The sequence below is a fragment of the Antechinus flavipes genome, chromosome 4, assembly GCF_016432865.1.
Source record: "Antechinus flavipes isolate AdamAnt ecotype Samford, QLD, Australia chromosome 4, AdamAnt_v2, whole genome shotgun sequence".
In the NCBI taxonomy this organism is placed as follows: Eukaryota; Metazoa; Chordata; class Mammalia; order Dasyuromorphia; family Dasyuridae; genus Antechinus; species Antechinus flavipes.
In genome coordinates, this window is record NC_067401.1 from 85,154,641 (window position 1) to 85,167,167 (window position 12,527).

At 33.6% G+C, this 12,527-nt stretch overlaps 1 protein-coding gene across 1 annotated transcript in view; it reads right to left on the reverse strand.

The window, feature by feature from the left end:
- CATSPERE (catsper channel auxiliary subunit epsilon) overlaps positions 1-12,527 on the reverse strand; it is a 202,841-nt gene that overhangs the window by 103,613 nt on the left and 86,701 nt on the right. Inside the window, 3 exon segments of the mRNA XM_051996564.1 lie at positions 1,669-2,158; positions 9,388-9,494; positions 12,035-12,112. Coding sequence (XP_051852524.1) covers positions 1,669-2,158; positions 9,388-9,494; positions 12,035-12,112 — 675 coding nt within the window.

Below are 12,527 nucleotides of genomic sequence, written 5' to 3' on the forward strand. Positions count from 1 at the left end.
CAAGATATATTGCCTAACTGACCAGTTCCACTTAGATCCCCAAAGAAGTTGTTATTTGTCTTTCATTATCAAAGAGGACCTCCCTGAAACCAGGGAGGAGATGCCATGACATATAAGTGATTAGGATTTAAATGAGGGTAGACTGTGCAAAGTCACCAGCTTCATTTTCTCTCTGGAGCCATCTGTGTCCAATGGGAAATTATAGATCCAGATGAGTGGGGATGACCCTGGATGCAGTGGGAAAGATTGGCCCTTTTAAGATAAGGTCTTTTACAAGGCTCATTTTGATTAAGGCAATGCTCAATCAATGAGATAAGAATTGAGGCAAAGAATGGCAATACTGAAAGATAACAGCTGTGAATGACTTAGCTATTCTCAGCAATACAATTCGATATAAATATGAAAGACTTATATTGGAAAATTCAAACCCAGAGAAAGAAAGATGAGGTGAGAATATAGATTGAAGCATACTTTTAAAAATTAATTTCTTAAGTGTTTTTTCTATCTATATACAGCAATGATTATTTTGGGAATGTTTTGCATGACTACACATGAATAATGCATATTGAATTGCTTGCCTTCTCAAAAAAGGAGGGCAGGGGAGGGAGGAAGAGAGAATTTGGAACTCAAAAGTTTTTTAAAAAATTTTTAATTTTCTCAATGTTTCATTTTCCCAATTATATGTAAAGATAATTTTTTTTTCCTGAGGCAATTCGGGTTAAGTGACTTGCTTGGGGTCACATAGCTAGGTAGTGTTAATTATCTGAGGGCAGATTTGAACTCAGGTCCTCCTGACCTCAGGGCTGGTGCTCTATCCACTGTGCTGCTTAGCTACTCTCATAAAGATAATTTTCAACATATATTTTTGTTAAGATTTTCAATTTTTTCTCCCTTTCTTCTTTTCCTCCCTCTTTCAAAAGACAGCAAGCAATCTTATATAGATTATACATATACAATCATTTTAAACATATTTTCATATTAGTCATGTTATGAAAACAAAAGGGGAAAAATCATGAGAAAGAAATAAAAACTTCACACTCCTGTCCCAAAAGGTGAAACAGATTATTCAATCCATAATCAATCTCTGGATACAGATGGCATTTTTCATCCTAAATTTATTGACTTTTCCTGGATCACTTGAAAAGAGCTAAGATTATCATGGTTGATCATACAATCTTGCTAAGGAACATAAACATTTTAAAAATGAATGTTAAAAATTATTTTTATATGTAATTGTGGAAAAATAAAATACTAAAGAATTTTAAAAAGATTAAATGTGTTTAATACGATTTGATAACATGTGAAGTGGGTAGAAAGCTGTCCTTGAGACAAGGTAAGATCTGGTATCAAGCAACTGCCATCTATTCTGGCTGTGTGACCCTGTTTCAAGTTGTTTTAACGTCTTTACATTCTAGGTAACTCTGAGACTTGTGCTAAGATTCAGTGGAGATGCTTACCTGCATTGGTAGATAAATCTTCCTTACCATGTGTGTCCTATGCCCGGGAAAAAATTCAATCTCCAGTTTAATATGCAGGTTCTGCCACATATTTTGTTTTTTAATCGTACTTTAAGCCAAAATACTATTTTCTATGTTTCCTATTCAGGGAATATAAAACCACCACCACTAAAAAATCTTCAAAGATAAATAACAATAAACTTGGACTAACCCTTGGTACATACTCAGGCCAACACCAAGTTCTTGTTTCGGTACCAGTTATATTCGAAGGAATATGAAAGTTCTGGTCAAGTTTTATGAAATCATTAGTTCTCCTTAGGTAAAGATGACCTGCTGTTAAAAATATAATTCCTTCTTCTATTAAGCTAATATCTTGTACATTTTCCCTTTCTTCATCAGTAAGCATATTGGGGGGTATTCTGATCTTCTGTGTAGTATTGAAAGCATCATTTGAATAAAGAGTCTCCCAATGTGAAATCGTGACAACATTTGCAGGAAAACAGGGGCGCCAGTCAAAAAGTATATTTTCTTCAGTATTTGTTGTTATAGGTAGGTCCTCAGAATTCTGAGTAAAATTTTGTGTTATATAAGATACTAAAAATAGATGGTGTGCAACAAAGCAATCTTGGAAAGCTACTGAATTCCCTTTGATCATCAAAAGAATGTTCGCTTTTGTATGTGGTATTTGCACTTCCCATATCCTATGAACAAAAAAATAAGGCCATAATTATTGGCAAGAATAACAAGACTCCTCACCATCTTGCCAGGCAGGACCCCTCCCTCTTCCATCTTAATTAACAAATTTTCATTCCTCCCAAAATTAAGCCCCATTTCCTCTATTAATACTTTCTTGATTACTGTATTCAACCCTTTTGGGGGGAAATTTTATGGCACTTATTTTAATACTTAATCATATATTATTGTATTGCTTGATTCAAAGCTTAGAAATGCTTGCTGGCACATACATGTAAAGGCAATTGCATATACTCATCTATCATCTCTCTACATATCTATTTGTATAATCTATACATTAATCAATTTATCTTTCTATAATAAAGGCACAAATTTTAAAAAAGCCTTATTAATTACTTTTAATGCTTCTTGTTCCTTTGTCTTTCTCCACCCCACCCAACCAATTTCCATTTATTTGTATCAGAGATCAAAATTTAATTTCAAGACTGAGAAAATGAATGAAATTCAGATCAAATAGACCCTTGGTTGCTGAAAGAGATGTCCTTATAATGTCTCTCAAGCAATGTAGTTTGGCCAACAAGGACCAACAGAAATTTTTAAATTGTAAATTAAACAAAGTTTTTGTTTGACACTACCCTTAGGGATCAGAACTTTGTAGATTTGGAAATATACAACATATTTGGAGGTTACTTCATGACATGGTTATTATTTCAAAAGTAAGGATTTTTATTTTGGAGAAGAAAAGTACCTTCTCTATCACTCTGAGAACAGATATAGTCTCTTATTAGGAGCAATGCATCTAAAGTTTTCCCTAGTCTGATGACCAAGTATGTGAGGACTTCATTTTTCTAAAGCTTCTGAACTCTCAAGATAAAAAGATGGATGACAGAAACCATTCTTAAAACAAACCCTCTATTTTGAATTCAAATAACTACAACAAAAAAGGCACTTTTGTATATATAGAACACCAAAAAAAAAAATCCTCTATGAAACTGTGATTCTCTATTTCATATCCTTTTGCTTAAAAAAAAAGTATATAATAAATGATACATTCAGATAACTATTTCGGGAAAGCCTAAGCCACTACCATTTCTTTTGGTACTATAGTCTCTGATAGTTTCCTCTATGGTCTTGTTCACCATCTGGGCAATTCAGATCAATTATGCTATTGATGTGTCAGTCTATATAGCCTCATGGTCCCATTCATTATTCTTCTGACCTTCTGGACCATTATTTCAATCCTGGTCACCACTTTCCTTTGTATATTGTCTCTCTCAATAGAATGGAAGGTCATTGAGGCCTTTTGTATTTTGCTTTCTCAGCAAAGGCATAGTGATTGGCATAAAATTTCATTTTCATTCCTTCACTGGGGGCAGGACTAGACAGAAAATGCCCAGGTTCCATTAGGAATTGAAGGACTTCCACAATGCCGATGAGAGCCAGCAGCTTTATAGCAATATGATTGCTTCCAACCTCTACCACAAGCATCAAGGTACTGGCAGATGATATATAGAAAATGGCCAATGCACAGTCAGTGATATAGTAAAAGAAAGGTCCATATAATGGAGAGGTGTTAAGTAGGAAGGAGGAGAAAAGGTTAGCATAGAAGCAACCAGTAAGATTGAGTCCTAGTTTTCCCCTCTACTATAACATTTTATTTTTATATATATATATGTGTGTGTGTGTGTGTGTGTGTGTGTGTGTGTGTGTGTGTGTATGTGTGTGTATGTGTATGTGTATGTGTATTTTTGTATTTGTATATTTGGGATGATGTTTTCCTAAGCTTTCTCCCTTCCCCTCCCCCCCGATTGTTCTGAATTTTAGTATGCCTGTCTTTATGGAAGGAATGATCTCTTACAAACCTTATTAAATGCCTATCTTTGTGAGCCAATTGTGTTTTCTGACTTAGTAAAGGGAAAAAAGAAACTCACTGGTAGGGATTTGTGAGCTATTATTTTGAGTGCAGGTACATTTTGGAGGATGGCTCTTCTAGGAATCCCATGTGTGATGTGAGGTGTCATCGGTGCTATATTGTGCACTTTGTTGTGTTAAAAAAAAAAAAAAAAGACTAAGTCTAGTGACTTGGGATGTCCCTAAGATGATTAAGTTGACTGGAACATTTGGTATTAGGAATTCTGGTAGAAGGAATCATATTTCCTGTACAACAATAAAGTGAACTGACAGACTCATTCCTTTTTGGCTTCTTTCCATTTTTCATTTGTGTCTTTTTTTCTTGTCAAAATAAAGTTGTGATGTGTTGTGAGGATATAATCAGATAATGCCTACCTTAGGAGAGAATCAACATGCTAGTTACATGAGCACATTTACAGTTTTATGAGCAGAAATCAGAGATCTGACTCCTGAGAGTGGACTAATTTTTCCTGGTCCAAGAGAAGATAGCAACTGAGGAAGTGGTGGAACATGCTAGTGAAGTCCACAGACACTAAATATGTTCATCTGCATTGTGTCCAAGAGCAGTCTTTCAATAATGTCATTCCTGAACTCCTAGTTCCTGGTTCTAGTGTAGAAAATTTCTAAGATAATATAATTCAGGAATCTAGTCTGGTAGTCAAGAGAAGGAAATCTTCATAGACAACGCTAACCATGGGAGTTGATTCAAGAGTAACCATAAATTGTAAAGTTTGGGGAATTCTTTTAGTGATAGTTTCTGTGCAGCATGCTTATTGGAAAACTTTATAGTGGCCCACATGGTCCTCCATGATAATGGAGAATTAGAAAGGGACTAAACCTATAAGATGGGGAACTTCTCCTTAGATACCACCTTGGTGAATAATGAAAACTATTTTTGTGTGTATTTGGAAAATAAAAAATAAAAACAGCAACATGTAAATCTTGCACTTGGGATGGTGCTTCCTCTGCCTCATGAGCAGAGTCTGACTTTAATATCAAGTTAAAAATCAAGAAAAAGTCTGGAAAAATGAACAAATAATAAAAAGAGAAACTGGACAAGGAAAGTTAGTGGCTTCAAATAAGATCAAAACAAACTCAGAAGAGATCACAATGTCAAAACAGCTACATGCAAAGCTTCAAAGAAAAATGTGAATTGGAATCAGGTTTCCAAAAAAAAACCCCAGACTTCTTGGAAGAGATCATATTGAAAAAAACAAAACAAAACAAACAAACAAAAAGGAGAAGTAAAGGAAACATTGGGAAAAGAAATCAGAATAATGTTATACAAACATGAAAAAGAGTCAACAACTTGGTAAAGGAAACACAAAAAAATAGGAAAATGTATACAAAAATTTGGTGAAAAAATAACTCCTTTAAAAGCAGAAATGGCCAAACTGAAAAGGAGGCATAAAAGCTCACTGAAGAAAATAATCCTTTAAAAATTAGAATTGGGGAAATGAAAGCTAAAGATTTATAAGAGATTCAAAACAACATAACAAAACCAAAAGAATGGGGGAAAAAAAAGAAGAAAATCTGAAATATCTTGTTGAAAAAGAACTGATCTGGAAAATAAGATTGAGGAGAGAAGTTTTTGATTCAATCACCAAAAAAATGATTATATTAATAGATGTAGAAAAAGCTTTTCACAAAATACAACACTAACTTCTATTAAAAACATTTAAAAGCATAGCTATAAACAGATATCATATTAGAAATGTTAGCAAAAGCATTAAAAAACAAAATTGAAGGAATCAAAATGGAGAATGAAGTAATAAATCTTTCTTTTTGCAGATGATACATGGAAAATGCTGGAGATGCAACTAAAAAGATAAGAGAAACAAATAATAATTTTAGCAAAGTAATTGTTGGTGTTCATTCTTCATTGTCAAAGAGGATCAATGATAGAGACTCCAATAGCTGATCTGCTGGAAGCATCAGAGACTTATCTGAAATTTGCATTCTCCACTTTTTCCCATTATTTTGCAAAGGTAAGCAAGTCTACGGAACAAAAGCACTGAAATCAATTCTGCCTCATGTACTTACTCTTTCTCCAAATACAAGTCTAGGTAGATAGAGCCCTGCTGTGCTCCTCAGAGTCTCCTTCCAACTAATCAATAACAGTGGGAATGTGAGACAATCAGATATATCCCTGGGCAAATTGGGAACTCTTTTGAGACAAGAGACATCTGATTATAAACACTATTGCCTGAAACATATCCTTCTGCATGAATTCCTTCTCTCAATATTACATCTTCAACTCCAAATTTGAATACTGCATATTCAACCACTACTATTTTACTGACATTTGAGGAGACCAATTCCTTAATGGGTAGAGAGAGAGAGAGAGAGAGAAGGTTCTCAGGAGCTAGGTATCTTGAGTTTCTGAGATATGTAACTCCAAAGAGACACTGCTATTTCTTCCTGTTCTTGGGGTGGAGAGTATGTAGAGAAGAGAGAGAGAAAAAAGAGGATATAGGACGGGAAAGGAAAGATAGATACAGAAGAGAGAGCTGAGAGGCAGAAAGGTGAGGCAAGAGGGAAAAACAAAAAGACAGGTGGATAATATGTATATGGACTCATAGTTTTGGGAATACATTGGTTGATGGAGAATTTGGTGTATTGAGTAAGAGTGTGAGGAGGAAAGGAAATGAACATTGAGTAAAAGAGACACCTCTCTGGCTAGTATAGGGAGTAATCAGGATCTACTATGGCTACCACTAGATTGCAAGACTAAACCGAGAAGCATGTCTGATCAGTGACAAACTTTTCCCAACATGCAAATGGTAAAATACCTGTTCTATCATTCTTTCCATCTAAGAAAGCAGTAGGTCTAATCCAAAATTTCTTTAAATTCATTTATAATTCCTGATTGAATAAATACCGTAATGCTGAAATTGCTCTATGATAAAATATCATCAATCAAAACTGCTTCTGATTTTTGCATTTTATTATTGGTGACTGGTTTTGTGAGAAATTGTTATTAGTGAGAGTGATAAATTTTGATGCAGATTTGGGCTCAGGAGTGACATGAAGAATTAAATTGATTTATTAATTTTAATAAATGTCTCCAAATGGATAATGATAGATCTTGCTGGGAAAATGTATTTTTCCATTGTTTCTCCCCTTCTCCTCAGGTATATAAAGAGAAATCTTTGTGTAGGGATGGAGTCAAAGACTATCACTCAAGAATATGGAGGGAAGAGAGGAGAAAAGGAGTGCCTAAATCAGGTTGACCAACGATAGGGAGGGAGAAGGCTCCCATTTATTTTTACCTTCAGCCAAACCTCCAAACTCTAAGATCACACAATCCTATATTATCTAATTCTAATTCTATGAAGCTCTGTACTGTGTATGTAAGAGAATTTGACTCCTGATGAAAGAGAAGCAGAAAGGGAGAGAGGGACCTCAAGGGAAGAAGTAGGTTTTGAATATTGAATTAGAATAGAATTTCTCTCTAGGACCCTTCTCTCAGTTGTAATAATGATTGTTGTGGTTTGTCCTTCATTCTCAAAGAGGACCAATGACATCAGGAAGGTGAATTTTTGACTTGCAAGTGAATTGGATTTAAGTGAGGTAGGGCTATGAAAAATCACCAGCCTCATTCTTTCCTGGGGCCAGTGGCAAGACATAGGTCAAAATGACTGGAAATGGTCCCACATGCAGGGACAGACCTTGGCCTCTGTAAGCTAAGGTCTTTCCCAGATCTCAGTTTGAATAATTACTTAAATTAGTACTTAAATAATACTCAATACTTAAATTAGTAATTAAGGCTAAATAAGAAATAAAGCAAAAATTGACTTGTTTTATAGGAAGAGCTTAGAACCCAGTATATTGCTTGATTCTCAATGCCTGCACTCCTAAATAATTTTAAGTTAAGTTCTTGTGTGAGAATTCATCTCTTTCTCAAGTTGTAGAGCTTCCCTTTACTCTTGTGTATTTTATCTGATAAACTAAGTTCTCCTCCAGTTATTGTTTTACTTCTTGTTTTGATAAATGTTATTTAGTATCCAGATTATCTATTGTTTATTGTTGTTGGTTGTTGTGATAAGAATTTGATGGGATCCTCTAAGAATTAAATCATACCTACCTACAGGCTGAACAAATCTGATAGGTAATATATCCTTTTAGCTCAATACTATTCTTGAACATAGTAGAGTGAAGGAATGATCTCCCAAGTCATTTTTGTCCTTATCATCAGAAAGGAAGAACTCTAGTCTCCCTGATATCTATATAAAACTCCCTGTTACCTTGGAGCCACATGAATTGTTATATAGCCCATCTATTCCATTGGTCATGAGTCTAATACTAAAGCCATTTGGTGAGAAAGGAGTTAAAATAGTCACCCTTTATCTACAATGGGTTTTGGACCACTTGAAATTGATCTCTGACTTTTGTTCTTTAACTTTTTGTCTTTTAAACCCCAAATATAAGCCAAGGACTCCAATATTTCCATTTCTATTACTAGTGAATTTGACAAAATCTAATTAAAGCTTGGATTTGGAATTCTTGCCTGGGGGCTTAAGTTGTCTATAGACTGACAAGTGAATACAAATTTACCTAGCCCATCACCTTTGGCCAATCCTAGAAGAGAACCAATAACATCAATAAGATGTATTTTTGATTTGCAAGTGAATTGGATTAAGTGCAGCAGGACTGTGCAATGTCATCAAATGCATTCTGTCTTCCAGAGTTATCTGGGTCCACCAATCCCATCACACAATCAAATTCCAGTCTCACTTCTAATTTTGACGCATTCATCAAAGCAGTGGTATTTTTTCTTCTGGAAAAGTCATGCCAATTGTCCCCTATGAATCAACATATTATCCTTGTGACTTCTCAGATCAGAATTCTTATTCCTATGGCTACCACTTCTCTAGATGGGTTGTAACCTCCTTTGAGAATGTACATTCCTTGAGGACATAGATTATCTCATTTATTTAGTTGTTTTCCTAGGACCAACTACAATTTTTGGCACAGTAAAAGTACTTAATTAATGCTTTTTTATTCATTCAACTAAAATTTTGAGAGATATCCTTAAATATTTAGACTTATTTCCAGTATAGAAATATTACATGGACTCCTTGGCTGAGGATTTAGGAGCTGCCAAGGAACAGAACTTATAACATCTAAATGGGAAGTATATGTAGGGTCCAGTTTAAAATCTCCTTTTCTGAAAAAGGACAGTAAATTTAAACATTTGTTAGTAGACATAAAATCAAATTAAATCAAATATCCCAGGGATTTTTATTTCATCATGAAAACCTATCTAGTTGTAGTTTCACTGAATAAAAAATGATTTTGCATTTGAAATATTTAAGTGAAATACCCTTCTTGCTTTGTAATTTCTGGAGAGTAAACATCATAAGAGATTACTGATACAATAGTAGGCTCTTCTCCCATACTGAAAAACTGGCTGCTAAGTGACATGGAATTCTGTGAAAATAAAGGGAAAACGTTTGATTATCATGTATTTTTATTTTCAAATTATAACTAACTTCTATAATTTCAGTGTTATAGGAATTGTTCTATAAGAAGATATTTTTAAAACAATAGATTTTAACATAAAAGCATGTACTTGAAAACTGCTAATTTGGGAATAAATTCAATTAGTTTATAGTTTATTCCATGAACAAGAAATAAAAATAATTTAATATTTACTAGAAATTATTAAGCTTTTGTATATTTCTGAGATGTACTTTGTTGTTTTGTTAGCCTGTTTTTTCTACTCCAAATAGTTAGGTGGAAAGAAGTACTGGGTTGACTGAATCATAAAAAAAGTTTGTGATGGGATGCTTCACAGCCTATCCAATTGTCCAAACAAAATTTTTTGCTTAATTGCTGAAATAAACAATAAATAGTCTTTTTAAACAGTTAAAATCTAGAATACTGACTGAACAGGGAAATAATTAAAGACTTTAAATATGAAAGAGAGAAGGTAATAAAAAGAAGAATGAGGGTTGACCCTACAAGAAGCTACCTAAATGGAAGAAGCATATGCCTTTTAATTTGATTTCATTAGGACTATATATTCACAAGGACTAGGATTGGGCTGAAGAGTGATGTTATGATCTAAGTACTAGATTCACTTAAAAAAAAAGTAGTGGGAGACCAGTAGATAATAGATAAATGTAAGCAGGATTTGAATAATCTACTACCCACTACATTATGTGAGCTATATTAATATTGTTTTAGATGTATGTGTATGTATGTATATATCTGTGGTGTTTGTGTATGTATGTATGTGTGTATCTGTCTATATACCTATCTAGCTATATATATCTACATAAATACATTTGTACTTAACTGTAGGCTGCTTGGAGGATGTAGGTGGAAAGAAAGGGATGAAAAGAATATAGTAAAAATTGCACAGCAGAGAACAAAAGAAAACCTCCAAGGAAACAAAAGAGACATAGTTCTGAATATAATGTCTTTTATTATTATATATGTTTTCTTCAAATGGATATTGTTACTTATTTTGAAACCTTTTATATTCTGCTGTATATATGACAATGTCTCTTTTTCTGTTCCTGTCTTTTTTTCTTTTTCTCTTTTGTATTCAAATTTTAAATAAATTCATATTTTTAAAAATGACGGAAATTACATCTAAGAATATAAGATTAGAAAGGATGGCCTGGGATGAGGTATTTTCTAGGGAGGATAAAATATGGAAGGAAAGTATGAGGAAAAAGTTCTTAAATGAAAGAAAATGAATTGTTTCCAAAAAAAAAGTCTTAGAATCACTAGTTTTCCTCAAAGTTCTGCCCTTAATTCCCTGAATTCCTTTGTTGACCATATTCCAAAAACCTTCTCACTTGGAATTTCACTTAGAATTAATTACTCTAGAGAAGAAGAGCAGGTTCAGCAGAAATGATCCAGTAGGAGAATGGAAATTCTAGAAATTGCAATCTCAGAAATTTAGAATTCAAGATTTTAGAGGTAAAAGCAATTTTCAGTGATAGTTAAGTTAAGTTTATTATAAATATTGGTGCTACCAATATTAGCACCAAAGGCAAGGATTGGCATGACAAAGAAAATCATGAGACAAATATAAAAGGATGTGGTATCATCAGGAATAGATTAGATTTCATTTAGCTTGAAGAATAAGGACTATAGTGTGAAGATAAAGGGCAGCTTGCAAACAACAAATCAGGCATTCTAGAAGGATACAATGGAAGGGACGAATTATTGAAATTAAGCAGATGGAACAGAGGATATGGGAGTATAAATAAGGATAGCAAGAGGAAGGTATTTTTGCCTAGGTAGGCAATCATTTTGGATGATAGGAATTAGAGTAGCAGGATTAACCAAGGACAGGGTAGTAGTATTCCCTAATCAGTAGAAATTTATAGAGCAAAGTGCAGGCTTAATGTCCACTTGTCAGAGAAGTTTTAAGAGTGGATTTTTTTGACTGGCCCCTAAACAACAGTAGAAAACTTTTAAAAATTGTATCCAATTATAATATACTATCATTCTGATTCACTTCAAGACCAGATCATATAGGTGTCTGTTGACTGTTAATAAAAGTGGTTTGAGGGTGAACAAAAAGGATTCTTATCAACCATTTCTAAAAAAATGTAATTTTTTTTGGGAAATCTGGTTTATTTTTCTGGGGGAAAGCACATTAGCCACATAATTGTAGATTATGGAAAAATAGTAAATTTTAATGATTACCTCAGAGTCATGTAAATTCAGGTTTACTGCTCAGACAATGTTTTTTAAGGACAATTTTTATTGTCAATAGTAGCTGCAAGATAATTATATTTCTGTATGTTTAGAAGATTTTCACGTTTAACCTATATTAGATTATTTGCTTTCTAGGGAAGGGGAGTAGGGGGAAGTAAGGGAGAAAAAAAAAGTGGCTTTGCAAGGGTGCATGTTGAAAATTATCTTTGCACATATTTTGAAAATAAAAAGCTATCATCAAAAAAGATAATAATATTTCTGAAAATGATATACAGAGTGTTTCCACTTACAATTGAAGGTTGTGATGCATTGTTGGCTAGCTCTTCAGGACTTGCATTTTCTGGATCATATATCCACATCACTATGTTCTACAATGTAAAAGATAAGATTTTGGTACTTTTGAAAAATTAGTATTTTCCCTCAAAACGCAAATAAATAAATGGCAAACAAATAGAGATTTCAATGATGTAAGGAGTTATTGGAAAGAGACTTCCTCTGCCAATTCTAGGTCAGTAGTCTTTCAGCAACGTAAATTTTTAGAAAGTTGCTTGGATACTGAAGGTTAGATGATTTTGCTCAGGATCACAGAGCCAGCATGTTTGAATTAGGACTTTGAGTCTTCCTGACTCAAAATCCAGTCATCTATCTATTACATTATACTGCCTCTCTGACATATATAATACTAACAATATTTTTATAGAAAGATTCAAAGTTAATAGTAACATTTTAATTTTCAAATGAGAAAATGATTTCTCACATTAAATTATATAGCTGTACATAAAA